This window comes from Rhamphochromis sp. 'chilingali' (assembly GCF_963969265.1).
Source record: "Rhamphochromis sp. 'chilingali' genome assembly, chromosome: 19".
Lineage (NCBI taxonomy): Eukaryota > Metazoa > Chordata > Actinopteri > Cichliformes > Cichlidae > Rhamphochromis > Rhamphochromis sp. 'chilingali'.
Window position 1 is genome coordinate 9977735 of NC_137946.1, and position 17744 is coordinate 9995478.

General features: G+C 39.8%; 1 protein-coding gene across 1 annotated transcript in view; it reads left to right on the forward strand.

Annotated features, from left to right (window-relative positions):
- Positions 1-7902, forward strand: part of LOC308387118 (protocadherin alpha-C2-like) — a 22101-nt gene extending 14199 nt beyond the window's left edge. Inside the window, exons 6-9 of the mRNA XM_080867016.1 lie at positions 1646-1653; positions 3012-5461; positions 6783-6819; positions 7776-7902. Of these exons, the coding sequence (XP_080723142.1) occupies positions 1646-1653; positions 3012-5461; positions 6783-6794 (2470 nt within the window). The 3' untranslated portion in view covers positions 6795-6819; positions 7776-7902. The remainder of the gene's footprint in view (positions 1-1645; positions 1654-3011; positions 5462-6782; positions 6820-7775) is intronic.
- The last annotated feature ends 9842 nt before the right edge of the window (positions 7903-17744 follow it).

The window sequence follows — 17744 nt, forward strand, 5'->3', positions numbered from 1 at the left end:
GTATGCTGCATAGGCTGTATTAAAGGGGGAGACTGAAGCTTCTTTGCAGTAGCTTAGCTCAAAAGGAAAAGGAAACTTTGCATCACAGGATTAGTAGAAGAGACTCAGGCTGCATGAAGACATGGAGGTAAAAAAAAAAAAAGAAGCTAAACTAAAGGGTGACGGGTTGTCTTCACTGACATCTCATCAGTAAAGTTAGTAAAAAAGAAGAAGAAGAAAAAAGACTGCATCTCCAGTTTAAAATAACACTTTTAGATGGTTTTAAAATATACATGAAACAAAATGTGACCATTTAAAATGATTAAAGCTTTTATATATATATTTTTTATATGCCTGGATTTTCAAGTTGGACTCTTTGTCCTTATTGCAAACAATCTTCTGTTTTTCCCCTTGCTTTTGGAACTTTAACCTTTGACTGAATCATTACCTCCATTTAGCATACTTTTTAAGAGCTTGACTCTTTTTGGCCATTAATAACAGAATAACCCTTTAAAAATCTTTCTTGTTGCAAATGCAAGTTGCATTTTTCAGTTGCTCAAGCAAACTGAAAAAGTTTGCATGGGCCTCTGGAAATGCATGCATTAAGTGGTCAGAAGGATACTCTGTCATGTTTGAATGTTTCGTGGATCCAAATGATTTATTAAGTGATTAGCTTTTTTCACTCCAAGTGGCAGCCAAAAACAAAGTCCACAAAACCTTGGGGCGACAGCAGAGGGCTGTCTTCAGAGAACAGCCTGGAAAAGAATGCAAAGGGACAATGAACTAAAGCAAACTGAAAACAGACACAGGAGGAGAGGATATGCGAAACACCAGGGTAATGAGATACTGCTGAAACTAATCCAAGAAGACAAGAAACCAAGCTGGGAACAAACACAAGCGACTGAAGCTGCCCAAATAAAACAGGATGTAACAAAATGAGGGCACACCTAACACCGAAACTGAGATTAAACCACAGACACATAGAACACAATAGGGCAGGAAAAGTGAAACAGTAACTATATTTAATGATTAAAAAAGTAATCATATCTAAAACTAAGAAAACCTGAAAATAGAATCAAAAGCAGAACACGAACAATGCACATGATGCACACTGATCCGAAGATCGTTTGTCCCTTACACATACATTGGAAAAAGAACTCTTGTAAGATGATGGATACTTTTTTTTCAGAGCATCCGAAATTATTGTTTGTTTGTTTTTTTCAAGCTGTTTAATTCATTTAATTTGGCTCTGGAGAGTCTGTAACAGCTGCATGATTATCTTATCAGAGGCCTTTCATGTGTGCTGGGAGCCAACAGAAAGTCAATCAGTTCAGCAAATGAGGGTCTTGGTTGCACATGTCCTAAATGAGAACTAATGTGCATGCTCACGGGCCTAAAATGTGGAAGCAGATGTAAGTACCTCATGGAGGACCTTTGGTATATGCACTGATAAGCAACTTTCATTCAAATGAATGAGGCGCTGTCCTGAACTGCAGTATCCACTTTTCCTCAGCTCACCCCAATTGAAGCCCCATTCTTCATTCAAAGTCACTTTATTGTGTTTTCTTGTTGTTGTTTGGGTACTTACAAAAAACATTACATTTCATACATACTCTATCCATTTGGGCACTTTGGTACATTTTTCTTCTTCGTGTGGGTGCCTTAGGTTGCACTGTATCATGTTTACCGCTGAGCACCTTTGAGGGTCATAAAAAGCATCTCCTTCATTTCTTTGTCAAGTAACAGTGAGAGCTACAGCAGATAAATTTGGCAACACCTCCATGGCGTCCGTTTCTGACATCCATTCCTTTTCTTCTGCTTCTCCACTTCAGAGGGGGCCTGGAGTCTATTCCAGCTGTCATAGGGTGAAAGATGGAGTACACCGGGGTACACCGATATACTGGACAGGTCACCAGTCTGACACAGGGCAAACACAGAGAAAGAGAGCAACAACATTCACACTCACATTGATGCCAAATTTTAGAATCACCAGTTAACCTAACCCCAGTAACTGCCAGTCCCTGACAGAACCCACGCAAACATGGGGACAGCATGCTAACTCCACACAGAAAGGCATCACAGAGCGACGACGGTGATGAAATGAACATGATTTTAAAAATGAGACATAAAGGGATATGATTCTGTTAACTCTTCTGACTCAATTGATTATATTGTTTGACTTTCATAACAGGCAGCACGGTGTCACGGTGGTTAGCACTGTTGCTGCACAGCAAGAAGGTCCTGAGTTCAATTCCTGAGTGTGAATGGTTGTCTGTCTTTGTGTGTTAGCCCTGTGACAGACTGGTGTACCCCGCCTCTTGCCCTATCACAGCTGGAATAGGCTCCTGCGACCCTGAAAAGTGGAAGTGACTGAATGAATGGACTTTCATAACATCAGAGGACCAGAGATGAGCAAACACATGCTCACCAAATTTATGATTTTTCTAAAGCCTATGATTTGCTCTTAATCAAAGACGCTGCTATTATGCAAAGAATGAGTTAATTATCAAATATTAATTTTTAAAAATACATTAACCGGAACTAGTTATTATTGCTGTTGTTGCTGTTTTTTCTTTGTTTTTTTGTTTTTTAATCCAGTCAGCCATCTGTCAGCCAGCCATCCATTTCTTTTTTTTTTTTTTTTTTTAATCAATCAATCAATTAATTTTTTTTTTTTTTTGCTCTATGCTCTATTAGACAACACATGATGCAAGCTGTTGCACAAAATGCCAAAAATATTCTTTAAAAAACACAAAGAAAGAAAGAAGGGTTCCATATGGGCACCCTTTAATTTCACTGAGGAGACCTCGCCAGTCTGCTCAAGCCCTGCTCAGACGTTGCATACGCCCCTGCAGAGCAGGGCTGTGAGAGCCCCCCCTCTCCTCCTCCAGCGGCACTGTGCTGTAAATGGCCTGCTGCAGCTACAGCTACAAGTCGTGGAGGCAATGAATGACACCGGCGCTCCCCTACATCAAGACAACTTGAGCGTAAGAACGGATTTGTTTCATTAATTCCTTTAAAATAATAATAAGATATATACCAAAACACGATGGCGCTTATCCCTGCATCTTTACGGACACGGTTAGTGGTGGGTGTTTTTTCGTTCTTTGCAATGTGGGGATTTGCGCTCTCCATCACTCGGTACTCTATTCCGGAGGAAATGGAAGAGGGTTCCTTTGTTGCTAATCTGGCCACAGATTTGGGTCTGGATATTCGCAGTTTGGAGGAGCGCAAAGCAAAACTCGATGTCATTCACAGTAAAAATTACCTCGACATCAACAAAGATACGGGGGAGCTGGTTATCCGCGAGAAGATAGACCGGGAAAGCATATGCATGACTAAAACAACCTCGTGTTTTCTGAAAATGGATGTCATACTTTCAAGCCCGGTTCGCATTTTTAACATCGAGCTGGAAATTATGGACATAAATGACAACGCGCCGGTGTTTCGCAGAAAGACAATGCACTTAGACATTTCGGAGGCAACCCTTCCCGGTGAGAGATTCTCACTGACAAACGCCGTGGATGCGGATGTGGGGGCGAATTCAATCAAGACCTACTATCTCAGTGAAAGCAAATACTTCAACATCGACATCCAGACCGGCAGCGATGGCTCCAAATATGTCGATTTAGTGCTTAGTGGTAATTTGGACCGTGAGGAGCATGCTGTTCACGATTTAATTCTAACCGCTGTGGATGGAGGTGTGCCTCCTCGCTCCGGCACAGCCAGCATCATTATTAACGTCCTGGATATCAACGACAACGCCCCCATATTCAGTCAGCCGGTATATGCAGTCAATGTCTCGGAGAACTCGGCAGCAGGAACGGTGGTCATGACCTTAAATGCAACAGACTTAGACGAAGGCACAAACGCCCAGTTGGTATACTCACACACACTGTACACATCGGAGAAGACACAAGCGCTATTCTCACTTGATCCAAATTCAGGTGAGATCAAGGTGAAGGGGGTGATCGATTATGAAGAGAGTCAGAGTTTTGAGATGCACATACAGGCACAGGACAGAGGGACGAACCCTCTGTCCGGACACTGTAAAGTCACAGTGTTTGTGACAGATCTCAATGATAATTACCCTGAAGTGACTATCAAGTCTCTGAAAAGTTCGCTGACTGAGGATGTCTCTGTAGGGACGCTGATTGCAGTGGTCAGTGTGAGCGACAGGGACTCTGGAGCCAACGGAGAAGTGGAGCTCTCTCTAAATAGGCAAGAAACGTTACCGTTTCTCTTAAGCAAGTCCTCTGAGGGTTACTTTGAAATGCTAGTGTCAAAACCACTGGACAGAGAGGTAATAAGCAAATATGACATCATACTGAGAGTGACAGACAAAGGTGTGCCACCCTTATCGGAAAATGAAACCATCACTTTGGAGATACTGGATATCAATGACAATGCACCTACATTCTCCCAGTCGTTCTACACAATCCATGTCATGGAGAACAATCCACCGGGGGCATTATTGACATCTCTGAGCGCATTTGACCCAGATCTGAATGAGAACCAGTACTTGGTTTATTTCATAATGGAGAAAGAAATCGTTAACACTTCTATGTCGATGTTGTTTTCCATCAATCCTGAGAATGGTGATCTTTATGCCCTGAAGACCTTTGATTATGAGAGAGAAAGGGACTTTCTTTTCCACATTGAGGCAAGAGACTCTGGTGTTCCCCCGCTGAGCACCAATTGTACCGTGCATATTATTATTCTGGATCAAAATGACAACACCCCTCTCATAGTGTCACCTTGGCGCGCACAGGGCTCTGTTGTAGAGGAGGTGATACCGAGGTCGACTGATAAGGGACATTTGGTGGCCAAAGTGATCGCCATTGATGCAGACTCTGAGCAGAACGCCAGAGTCACATATCAGCTACTTCAGATCAGCGATTCAACCCTCTTTAGCCTGGATCAGTACAACGGTGAGATCCGGACAACAAGGATGTTTAGTTACAGAGATCCAAGACAACAGAGGCTGGTAATTGTTGCTAAAGACAATGGTCAACCTTCTCTTTCTGCTACTGTCACCATCAAGATATCAACAGTGGAACATGCAATGGCCTTTTCAGAGACTACAGAGCTTCCACTAGACTATGACATGTTCACTGACCTAAACCTCTATTTAGTGATCGGTTTAGGAGCCGTGTCCTTTCTGCTACTGATAACCATCTTAGTTATTATTGTGCTCAAGTGTCAAAAACCAAAGCCAAAGGCCATCAAGATCCCTCCAGCCAATAGAAATAGTGTGATCAGCAGGAACAGCGTGATCAGCCAGAGAAGCTCCACTATCGCAGATTCCACGCTGATCTCCAGCGATGCCTACTGGTACAGCTTGTTCCTCGCAGAGACCAGGAAGGGCAAAGTGGTCGTGAGACAGCCCATAATTCCCAAAGGAGCTGGGTATTTTGTTTCCAGCATACCCAGGAGCATAGGGCCAAGTGAGACCACAGATTCCAGAGCATCAACACTGGAGGTATGTAGAAATATCGGATGGGTTTGGTAAAAAGCTTAAAAACGTTGAAATTGCCCATATGGAAAAGATATATATAAATCTTATAAAGTTTGTATCTGTCTTGTGTGAAACTTGTATGAAAAGCATACAAGCGTGAAAACACTTGAGTTGAAGTTTCCTTCAACCTGCATTCAAGTATAAATCAGAAATACTGTACTTATACTCGACAACATTTCAGAAGTAAATATTGCAAGTTTGAGGTTAATCCTGAAGTGAAGATTTTACCAAGTCTCGGGATCCCCTGAAGGAGGCCAACCTCTGGCTTAGTTTAAACTATTGAACTGTATATAAATCAAATGACGTACTGTAATATGTAATAATGTGTCATTTTTCAGTGTGTTTAATAATAATATTTATGAAGGATTTTGAATGTTAATTCAGGCTGTTTAAAAGTGTAGGACTGGTACTTTTACTTGGGCAAAGGATCTTAGTACTTCTTCCACTGCAGTGACTCCTCGCTTGTACTTTGAAATGCATTCAGGATGACACGACTGACTGAAAAATCAAAGCGCTTTCTATTATTTACCTTGGGTCTGTGTCATGGGTCTGATGGGCTAGTTTTCTCTGCAGTCTGAAATCTGATATGAGTTGAAAATAAAAGTGGGGCTAAAGTTTTTAGAATGGATGAATTTGATAATGACTATAAGTAATTTCATTGACATTAATCAAGTGAAATGTATATTGTAATGAATAATAATGCACCTATTTTCAAAATTATTGGAAATAAGTTACAAGTAAGAGGACAGCTCAATTTATTTAGTTTAGTTTAGTTTTTTCATCAAGCATGTGTTTCTAGAGCAAATCATCAGTGCTGCTATTGCATAATTAGGCCAAACAAGTCCACCCCACAAAAAATTGTCACTTTTTGATGTCTTATGTAGCATGTAGGTCATGTACTGCAGATGCATAGCACAGAATAATAGCATAACTGGTAGGTGCAAGAGGGGGAGTACTACAAAGAAGATCAGACGTGGGAGGGTTGTCTTCAAGGACAAGCGAGATGCCTCTTGAGTCTCTAGCAGTGTTCTGGCACACTGTAGACTATCAACAATGCATGGATGCTAAAAAAAAATGATCCAGATGTTGTTTCTGTTTGTACAGCTGGACCTGCAGAGTAAACTGAATCGAGTGATCCGCTGAATGATCAGCATAAATATGCATGTTGTACGGGGGCATATGGAGGGAAAGAGACAAACACCCATGTATGATGTGGATGTATTGTGAGCGTGAGTTCGAGTGTCTGCATTACCACTGAATTTGTCTCTTTTTTTCTATTCTTAAGTACTCAAAATGAAAGGAAGTCCATTCTACAACTGGAGGTATGCTGGTTGCTAACTACATCTGTAGAGCCACTATAATTGTGTAGACATTTTCTATCTCTTTCTATTTGGTGTTCGTTCTTCGTTTGGCTCTAAAAATTTGGATTTTATACAATTTTTTTTTCTGATTCTTCCTTTTTTTTTTTGCTGAAATCATTTCCCAAGATATTTTCCTGATTAAATAGAACAGGTTACACTAGCCCACAAAAAAACAACACTCCCCTCTAATTCACTGCTACTGTGAGCATTAAAATCTAAATTGGCTGGTCTCTGAAGTGAGAAAACCATGTATCAGCTTATAACAAGAGCTGAGATTAGAATAAAATTGGCTGCTTGTCAGATCTGTGTTGCGCACATCTGGCTAGCTTGGTAGAGATTCAGGGCAAAAGTGATGGCACAGACATAAAAAAAGGATTAAAGAATGAATTGCCCTGAGTGGATTCTCAGCATACCTGAGAGCAGTGACTATATAAACTCAGATCTCCACATATAAACTCTGTTAGGTGACGTTTTAAATGTCGCAAATGAATTATGCCCTATTCTTTTCCCCCCACGTCAAAAAAACATTAGACAGTTTAATATTGGCATACCAAAATACCAAATAGCACATTGTGATGCTTGCTTGTGCATGCTTTAGTCACACCTTCTGCTTCCCTTATTTCAGTTAATGACTTTGATATTTTATTTTAGTCATGTATGTTAGTCAAACAAATTTTTTTGTATTTTTAAATTTGTAGATTGATTTTTTTTAAAAAAAAAACAAATTTAAAAAACAATCCTGATTATGATTGATTTAGTGACTTATCTTTCAATTTAAAAGTCCCTAACGTCTATTGACATGTCAATGATGGTGGCAGTAACCAGTCACGATCCACTGTTGCATGAGTGAGGACTTTCTGTAAGTTTATATTAAGACTTACTTCCTGTGTTGGCTAATTCTATGTTCTTTCTCTCAGCAGGGGCCCAGAAGAGAACTGCCATGATATAATCATCTCTTCATGGGAGTCTTTGGCTAAAAAATCTTCCCTGTGACTCACAAAGAAGATGTAAAAAAAAAAAAAAAAAACAGAAACAAAAAAAACATCTGCTAGTCCCTCTGCTCCAGCTGTTCTTTCTCTCTGCTTCCTCCATTGGCCACTAACCACCTCAGCCTTCCAGCTTTGTTAATCTTTTAAGCATGAATCTGCATGATTCTACAACTAAGTATTCAGACAACAATTTGAAATAGTTTCTGGCAGGATATGTGGACATTACTGAGCAGACCTCATGTCATAAATCATTCCCTTCATGATGTTCTGAAACTTTTAAATAGACAATTTTGCCTTTTTTCTCCAGAGTTTAAGCTGAGTGTTGTAGTTGTAGAAACCTTCAGTACTTTGCAATATTCTTAAGTTCAAGTCAGGCAGCATTTCATATAAGCAAGAGTTCAAAATATGCCTAAACCTAAATATACAAGTGAATCAGGGTGAATATGCTTCTTCCATAATACTGATATAACATAACTGCAGCTGGTTATGTCACTGATTCAGCCTTTTTGTCTTGTTTCTTTTTCGGTTTTTAATAAAACGTTTCTACTCTATTATGGGTCTTGCTGGTTAGTAAGATTCATATGCTTTTAGTTGAGCTGTTTTCACACATGTGCTCCAGAAAATATTGAGAGAATTACTGAAGGACATTGTCTACAATTGCCCTTTTCACATGTAGCACGCAAAAGGGGAATAGTCGGTGTCAGATGCTTTCTCATTACCAGATAGACGAGAGTGCTGCCTTGGCGGAGTGTGCAGAAAGCACACTTGCTGTGAATTCACTGGGCAATTACCTGCTCTAGTCTCAAATGGGTGCATTCAGATGTTACATGGTGTTTTTACTAAAGAGCTGTCAGGGTAAAGACTGTTAAATGTCCAAAATGACATTTGCTTTCTCACGTAGAGCTCTGCTGGTTAATGCTGAGGAAAGTTTAGGCCCACAGTGCAAGTGTGAAAACAGCTGTAGTAAGTTTCTAAGAAAAAGAGCAAAAAAAAGATTTTATTCAATTTTAAATTTTTTAAACAGTATTTGTTGTACTAGAGAAGTTATGAATGTGTCAAAGTGATGAAAAAGAATGAAAGATAAGAAAACTAAAAAAAAACAATCACATTATAGGTGATACATTGTTTCTCTTTTCATTTGATTGTAGATAGATTAGTCGTATAGGGACGATAACAAGATTACAAAAGTTAACTAACAACAGATTTACGTTTTTTATCTGAGGTGTATGAGCTACACAAAAATATTGAACTACACAAATATTGAACAATTTTCATTTTCACACTGTAGTTTGAGCTTGTCTCATTACGTTGTACTAAGCAAGGGGTCTGGAGGAGGGGTGCGCTTACACCTCTTTTTTTTTTTTTTTTTAACTGAGGTAATCACAGAGTGGGGTGAGGCCAGAGTGGGGGACATGTACAACTCTCAGACACAATGAACCGTATTTTGAAAAAACACAATCAAATATCAAATGTCAGTTTAACTGTCTGTGAGAAGATTTGCTTATTACAAGCTATCATCTCTTCGGGCTCATTTCCTTAAAAGTTCACAGTTCAAATAATAACTGTGTTCACTCATTGCACAAAGTGCAAATTGATTAATTTAATATGAAAACAAAGGAATAATATAGAGCAAGTATATCCAAATGTATTTATCTTTGCCAGGGTACAAAGGGATATCAGGTACAGGCATGGCAATTTAGGAATATTATTGTTTTTATATATTTTTTGGTAGTAACTTTTAATGCTGCTTTTGTGAGCTTCTTTGAGGGCATTTTTTGTTGCATATTTGTAGTTTAGTGTACGTAATGTTGTTTTGATGGTGTACATATTAATATATAAATAATAAAACTAGAATACTTCTCTTGACCTCAAAAGTAGCGCTGTTGCACTACGAATAAGCCCAGGACTTTCATGACTCAGAAACAAGGAGCTTATTAATACCACTTATTAGGGTGCTAATTGATCAAATGTAACTGTATGTGGTAAAAGTATTGGATTATGAGAAGAAGAGCGCAGTGTTAATTATGCTCACAGCATTAAAGTGCAGACTCTGCAAGTTCAGAAATCTGCTGAACCCATACGTGGAGCGTGAAAAGCATTAAGCAGATGCCAGCACTTTGAATCTGAATCTAAATGTGATCGGAGCACTCCCTTCAGTAATGCAGTGAAGGTAGAAGATTTCAGGAAGTATCAGTCTTCACATTTAGAGTCAGTGAAATTGAACCTCTCTTCCTCTCTTTTGCACCAGGCTTCCCAGACATAAACACATCTTTCTGGCTGTCTGTCAGGCTAACGATGTCACGTAATAAACGATTTCTCACTGTGAAGAACGTTTTATATGTTTAATTCATGCCTGAACCAATTCGAACAGTGTTTAAAATGATTTTTTTTAGAATTGCACATACGATGAGCTCTTTGTGTGCCTTCTGCATTGTAAAAAATAAACATGACTGTTGATGAATGAAATAATGGCATTCCACTAGTATTACAAATTACACTGACACCCATGATACAATACCTTGAATTTCTTGTTGGGTGGGGCTCAGCCTTTTGGTTTCAGAGCAGGTTTTCAGTTAAAAACAAAGAAACAAACAAAAAAAAAGCAACAAAAAAAAAACATGCATTTACTGTAAAATGAAGTGCTTTGTACTTTGTTTTTTCTACAGTAGACTTTTTTGATATTTTCTGTATTCACTGTGACTGAATGGCACAGGAGGTGCTTGTGCTCAGTATTGTAAACGTGAGTAATTCTCATGCGTACACAGCTCAGTTTTTTTTTTTACTTTTCTCCTTCTCGCTTATTTGCCAGTCAGATTGTACAGTATGCTTTGAGAGTCGCATCAAATGTTAGCCAGTTCCATCCCATTTAATGAATCAAAGACAGTATGGGTGAGAATGGTCTTGCTTTGTTTTCAAGTCTAGTCAATTGTCAGATTTTGATGTTGCTTATTTGGCTTAAATGTTCTGCCTGATCATGCTAGTTTGAATAAAGCTTTTTAATCTGTCTTTCTATTGTTTCTCTAATGAAGAATGAAGCTGAAGTGATCAGAAGTGACTTCTTCAATATGATGTTCTCTCTTCCCCCTCTTCCTTGCTCTCTCAAATTCCCTCACATACACACATTTTGACCCAGTTTCTCTTTATAACGCTCTGTACTAATTCTTGGAAATTGAAAACTAAATAAAGGAGATGTGCCTGCAGTTCAAATCACAGAAGCAGACAAATAATAGCTTTGTCAGGATTAGTAAAAGCCATGAGCCAAATTGCAGTAGTCTGCTCTTCGCTGTGGCCACACAGGGCTTTTAGTTTGTAGTCCTATGGCAGACTCATGTATGAGAGTACTGTGAATTTGTATCACTAGCTATTGCCACTGCTATCAATAACAGCAAATTTCTATCTGTTATCTGGCTAAATAATAACAACTTCCATACCTGGATTGATGTGATTTACAGTGTCTTTCACAGTAATGATCTGGCTTGCTTTTCAAACAAAATCAATACCTGTATATAATAAAACTATTAAGGATAGTATTGACTGAAATCTAGTAGATTTGGATAATAAAATTGAGAAACAGTCCTGTGTCTCAGCTGTATGCTGGTCAGTTCAGAAATACAGCACCTTGTAAAATTACACAATACTATAGAGAAGGCCCAAAAGTTCTTAAGTAACTTGTGCTTTAAAAGATCCTGAAGTAGGTCAGTGCAAATGAGCAGTGCAACTGTGGCTACATCCCATGTGCTGAGTGCTGTTCCCGCCAACTCTTCCCTCAGGAGAGCTACGTTTTTTAAACCAACGCAGTCCATGTTATTGAAATTGTTGTGCAACCCACCAGTGATAAACACGAGCAGAGTGCAACTACAGTTCAAAAGGGTACTTTTAATCACACTGGTTCCTAGAATGTTTAACTGTTTTACAATGTTTATAAGTACTGTACTGCACAAGGTCATCATACTGTAATTAAAAGGTAAACCAAAATCTAAAATGTAAATACAAATTAAAAAGTAGATTTCAGGAGGAAAGAAAAGATTTTGTATCCTGACAATGTAAATTGTCAGAAAGACTAAACTGAAACAGTTCCCACCAGTAAAAAATAAACTGTCATGATTCACTCTGGAAGCCAAAACCTCTGATAACTGTGCTGCAGTATTTAGGGCAGCACTGTCTAGCCACCCAGCTCTGATCTGTTTAGGGATCCACACAGTTTCAATGCAATAAAACTGGTGACCTGCCCAGGGTGCTCTGTTCAGTGATTCTTGTCCCACTGTGAACCCAAACAGAGCAGGCAAATGTGGAAAATCAAACCGATGTTAGGTTAGGTTAAGTGTTTTCAGAGTGCACTTATAGTGAAGCAGCAGCACTTAAAAAAACAAACTCCTCTCTGCTGTAATCTGTAATGTAGTAGAAGTTGTTTTGAGGTTTTTTTTCAGACAACTTTGTGGTCTGAAGAGGTATGCAATTAAGCACCCCATTACACATCATCACCACTTTTTTCTGCAATGCTGCAGTGCTTCCATATCTAATGTGTGGGCTTCATTATAAATCATTTTAAAATCTATCTGCCTCACAGTAAAAAGAAATGTTTTTGTTTGCAGCTAGCTCATCACACAGCACTATATCGATCCGTTAAGTGTGGCAGTGTGTTTTAATCTTCAGTACTGAGATACAATATTCAAAACAGAGCTTTGGGGAAGCTGCTTAAGCATATTTTTACCAGATTATCTGGACTGACTCAAGTCTATATTTTGGCCACTGTAAAAGCTTCTTTTAGATCAGCTTTAGATCAGCTTCAGTGTGTGGATTTGCATTAACTATAATCAACCTAAAACAATTCTCCTTTTTATGAATTAATGTGATTTTGATTTAGTTGCTTTAAACACATGTTTAAGCAGGGGTTTTTTTCTCCAATAAACGAAGTTCAAAAAAGGAGTCAGTGACCAAATATTATACCTAAAATATAAAGTAGACATCTGGTGCCTACATTGTGGATCGTCCACTCTAGATAACTCTATATAAGCCCATATTATATTCCCAAAAAGTATTCACTCACCCATCCAAATTTTTGAATTTAGATGTTCCAATAAATTCCACGGCCACAGTTCTATAAAATTAAGCATGTAGGCATGCAGACGGCTTCTACAAACAAGAATTGGTCACTCTCAGGAGTTCAGCGAATTCCAGTGTGAAACTGCAGGATGCTACCTATGCAACAAGTCCACTTGTGAATGTTCCTCACAGCTAAATATTTCACCGTCAGATGTTAGTGGATGTGTAACAAAGTGATTGGGAACAACCGCAACTAAGGGCACATCAAATTACAGATCGGGGTTAGTGCACAAGGTCGACAACTTTCTGCAGTCAATCACTACAGACCTCCAAATTTCATGAATGTGGTTCCATAGCCGAGCAGCTGCATGCAAGACTTACATCAGCAGTTGCAATGCAAAGTGTCCGATGCAGTGATATAAAGCACACCGCCACTGGACTCTAGAGACGTGTTCTCTGGACTGACAAATCACGCTTCTCTGTCTGGTAATCCAATGGACAGATCTAGGTTTGGCAGTTGCCACGAGAGCAGAACTTGTCTGAAGTTTGGTAGAGTGGGGGATTATGGTGTGGAGGTGTGTGGAGGCCCCCTTAGTCCCCCTCTTAGTTGACCCCCTTAGTTCCAGTAAAAAGAACTCTTAATGCTTCAGCATATCAAGATATTTTGGACAATTTCATGTTCCCAACTTTGTGGGAACAATTTGGGGATGGCCTCTTTTCTTCCAACATGACTGCACACCAGTGCACAAAGCAAGGTCCATAAAGACATGAATGGTGTGGAAGAACTTGCCTGGGCTGCACAAAGTTCTGACCTCAACCTGATAGAGCATATTTGGGATGAATTAGGGCGGAAACTGCAAGCCAGGCTTCCCATTCAACATCACTGTCTGACCTCACAAATTTGCTTCTGGAAAAATGGTCAAAGATCCCCATAAACATATTTCCAATCCTTGTGGAAAGCCTATCTCAGAAGAGTTGACACTGTTCTAACTGCAAAGGATGGACCCACATCATATTGAACCCTAAAGAATGGGATGTCACACAAGTTTATATGTGTGTGAAGGCAGACAATCAAATACTTTTGGCAAAAATCTGTGAGGTCGACGCTTACACTACCAGAACACTCAGGCAAAGTCAGATAACCTTGGCAAAAATATTATTTAGAAACTCTTAATCAATGTGAACAATGGTAAAATGTGTGCACTCTTAAGACTTATTGTATTTGCAATATTAAGATTATCCTTTAGCAGGGAATCTCTACTCCAACTTAGCATTACAGTTTTTTCTAAACTACCGTAGGTTTCTACTACTACTGCCGTCACCACTCCCAGGGTATGGGCCACCAAAGTTAGATCTCCAGAGTGGTTCTCCTGGTTGAAAGGAGAATCGGTTCGGTGGCTTCCTTTCGGCTTTCACCACCTAGCGTCATTCGTCCCTGAACTGTCGGGGGTCCTCCATCTTCCAGAAAGTTAGTCTCTGTTTTTCTTATTGGCATTTCCTGTAGTGGTTGAGATTTTCTCTGGGGTGGGGTTGCTAACCCCAGGCCCAACCCTCCTCCTTTAACTCCTCCAACGGCGGAGTTAAACAAGGTTTACCTGACCCATATTTGTTAAAATCGGATAATAAAGACATCACTCAGATTTGGCAAGAAGTTACTGGGTCAGTCTGACTTCTGAGGATGGAAGAGGAGCAATGCTGGATCGTCCAGTATAAAATAGTTATCACACTTGTCATCTGGATATGATGTTCAGAAAAAAACAATTTTAAACGCTTGATTTAATCAGGTCAGATCAGAGCAGCTTTACCTGCTACACAAGCTTACCCTTGTTGTTTCATTTAGGAACCCATGTTGCTATTAGATTGGCAGCATTATCGGTCAAAGTGTCAGACAGCATGTGAGAACTTGACCCATTTATGCATGAGTCAGATGAGCAGCCAAGATACCCTGGCTGGAGCCCATGCACAATGGGGGTCATGAGTCTTATCACCTAGAGCTTTGGTCTTCACTACAGCTAAAAGAAAACTAAAGAGGTTTCCTGCAAAGTATCCCTGTCATTTGTTTGATTTTGTGAGGAGGCTGTGTGACAAAGATAAAACAGTTATTACATTATTGCAGAAAAGGACATGACCAGGCTGTCACTCTGATTTAGAGAGACACACTGGACAAGACACTGATACAAATCTGTTGCAGAATCTACAAAATTTACCGTTTATTTCACTAGATCTCCACAGACAAAATCTGTCTATTTTGGTGCGTTTGTTGTAATTTGTTGTATGTATTGAATATTAAAGATGTGGATATACAAACACGAATAACCAGGATACCAATAAGCAAGCTTCCCACTCGCAGGGAGACCAGTGATGGAAATAGTGAATGTTGAACTGGAGGGTAATCTTCTGGATGTACTATGATGGAGTGAAGTGCAGTGTGACTTATGCTCCATCTTGAGTGATGCCTGTGGCCGGTTATCTATGTGCATGGTTGCCCTTGCCATGGGGTTACTGCTGCACTCATTTATGATGCGTCTGCTGGTTGTTTTAGATGCAAGCAGGAGTCCATTAAATACTGTGCAGTTTGGCAAAATGGCCATGTCTGTCGCAGAAGTCACAAAAGGCTTGTGTTAAATCGAACATTAACATGAACAGGCACAGACTTTCCTCAGCAGGCAAAGTTAAGATCAGTTCAAAAATCTCTGTGGTGAAAGGTGTACTCCCACACTTCTTTCTTTGTTGGTAAGCGTAACACGGACCTTTCTTTATGTTGGAATATAAATAAGCATAGATCTGTGTGAGGACAGCACATCCAATTTAGCTCACATATTCATCAAATTGCTGTTGCTATGGAAACAGAAGTCTTATGCAACAAATGCAAAATGGTTCCTATAACCAGGTGAACAGCAAGGAGAATATCTGAATGAAAAATGTGTCTATCTATAACATGCACATGCACATACACACACACTCGCCCCTGTGGGCGGTCAATCCTTCAAGCTCGGGTCCTCTACCAGAGGCCTGGGAGCTTGAGGGTCCTGTGCAGTATCTTAGCTGTTCCCAGGACTGCGCTCTTCTGGACAGAGATCTCCGATGTTGTTCCCGGGATCTGCTGGAGCCACTCGCCTAGCTTGGGAGTCACCGCACCTAGTGCTCCGATTACCACTGGGACCACCGTCACCTTCACCCTCCACATCTTCTCGAGCTCTTCTCTGAGCCCTTGGTATTTCTTGAGCTTCTCGTGTTCCTTCTTCCTGATGTTGCTGTCATTCGGAACCGCTACATCGATCACTGCAGCCGTCTTCTCATGTTTGTCTACCACCACTATGTCCAGTTGGTTAGCCACCACCATTTTGTCCACCACCTCCTCTATCTCCTCTCTATATATGGCGATATTCAATAATTACTTAATTATATTTTTTATTACATTATTATCATATCATTATATTGTTTCATAACTGTGTGGAGTTCACACAGGAGGTCTGAGACTTAATATTGTAAACCTTTAATTCTTTTGTGCCTGTTGTTTTTCACTATCACAACCCTGCATTAGCACCAAGATGAAATTTAATAGCTTGTAAAAATCCAAATTAGGGACTAAAGACATGCTAATTCTAGGGCAGGATGGGAAACAGCTTTGTGCAAGTAGCAAAATATCTTCTGTGTACTAAATAAAAACAAATCGATGGCTGTTTTAACCTATTTTCTCCTCATTTTTTCTTTACTTCAGCTATGTGGTGATTCATGATATCTCAGTAGCATATGGCATTGACATTAAAGTGATGTTTTGTTGCAGAAATACTGATAAAACTTTGATTATTATTGCAACACATTCTAGTGGTCCAGCTAACTGTGCATAAATAGCCAAAGAAGACATTATGGCTTTCCTCCATTGGATGCATTCATCCAGTGATCTATTCTGCTTAAGGCTATCAGGACAGCCTTGCCAGCTGTTGTGACCGACTTTGCTTTCCTGATTTGGAACGATTTCCCAGACCTTAGCTTAATCAGAAACAAAATGCTGCCCTTTTACATTGAAATGATACAAGTCATTTTTTTTCCAGTGGTTTGCTAGCTTTCACCTCAAATTGCTATTACTCTTCCTTGTTATTCACCATAAAGCTCTGAGCTTCATAATGTGTAATCAGTAGAGCTTCCTTTGTATTCATAGTGTGATAGGTGTTATGTTCTGGCTCTACCCCAAGCCATGGTTACTGACCTAGCAAACCTCTGTCATGGTTTTCTGTGATTTATGATCATTTCCTATGATTCTGTTGCTCCTTTAGTACTACCCCCCCCCCCCCTTTCACACACACACACACACACAAACACACATATATTATATTAGATATCTCTAATCAAACAGCATCTTGGTTCTCTTGGCTCATCTGTTCACCTGAGCCTCAGGTACCTTGGTGTGATCTTTGATTCTGCCATGTCCCTAGAACAACACTCTTGCCAGTTGTTTAGGAATTGCCTTTTTTAGCTAAGAAACATCTCCAAACTGCGAACTTTGCAGTCTGAGTTAGAAATGGTTATTCATGCTTTTATTTCATCTCGCTTAGATTGTTGTAACAGTCTTTTTCTTTGTTTGGGCAAAAGGAATCTTGACCGTCTCCAGTTAGTCCAGAATGCTGCCGCAAGGCTTTTAACTAAGACACCAGTGTTACGTTCATTACACTGGCTTCCAGTACATTTTAGAATTCATTTTAAAATCTTGGTACTGACTTTTAAAGCTTTGAATTGTGATGCCCCTGCTTACATTTCTGATCTTTTAGAACCCCACGCTCCCTCTCGCAGCCTGAGATCATCTAATCAAAGGCTGTTGGTAGTCCCACGAACTCGTTTTAAGACTAGAGGTGG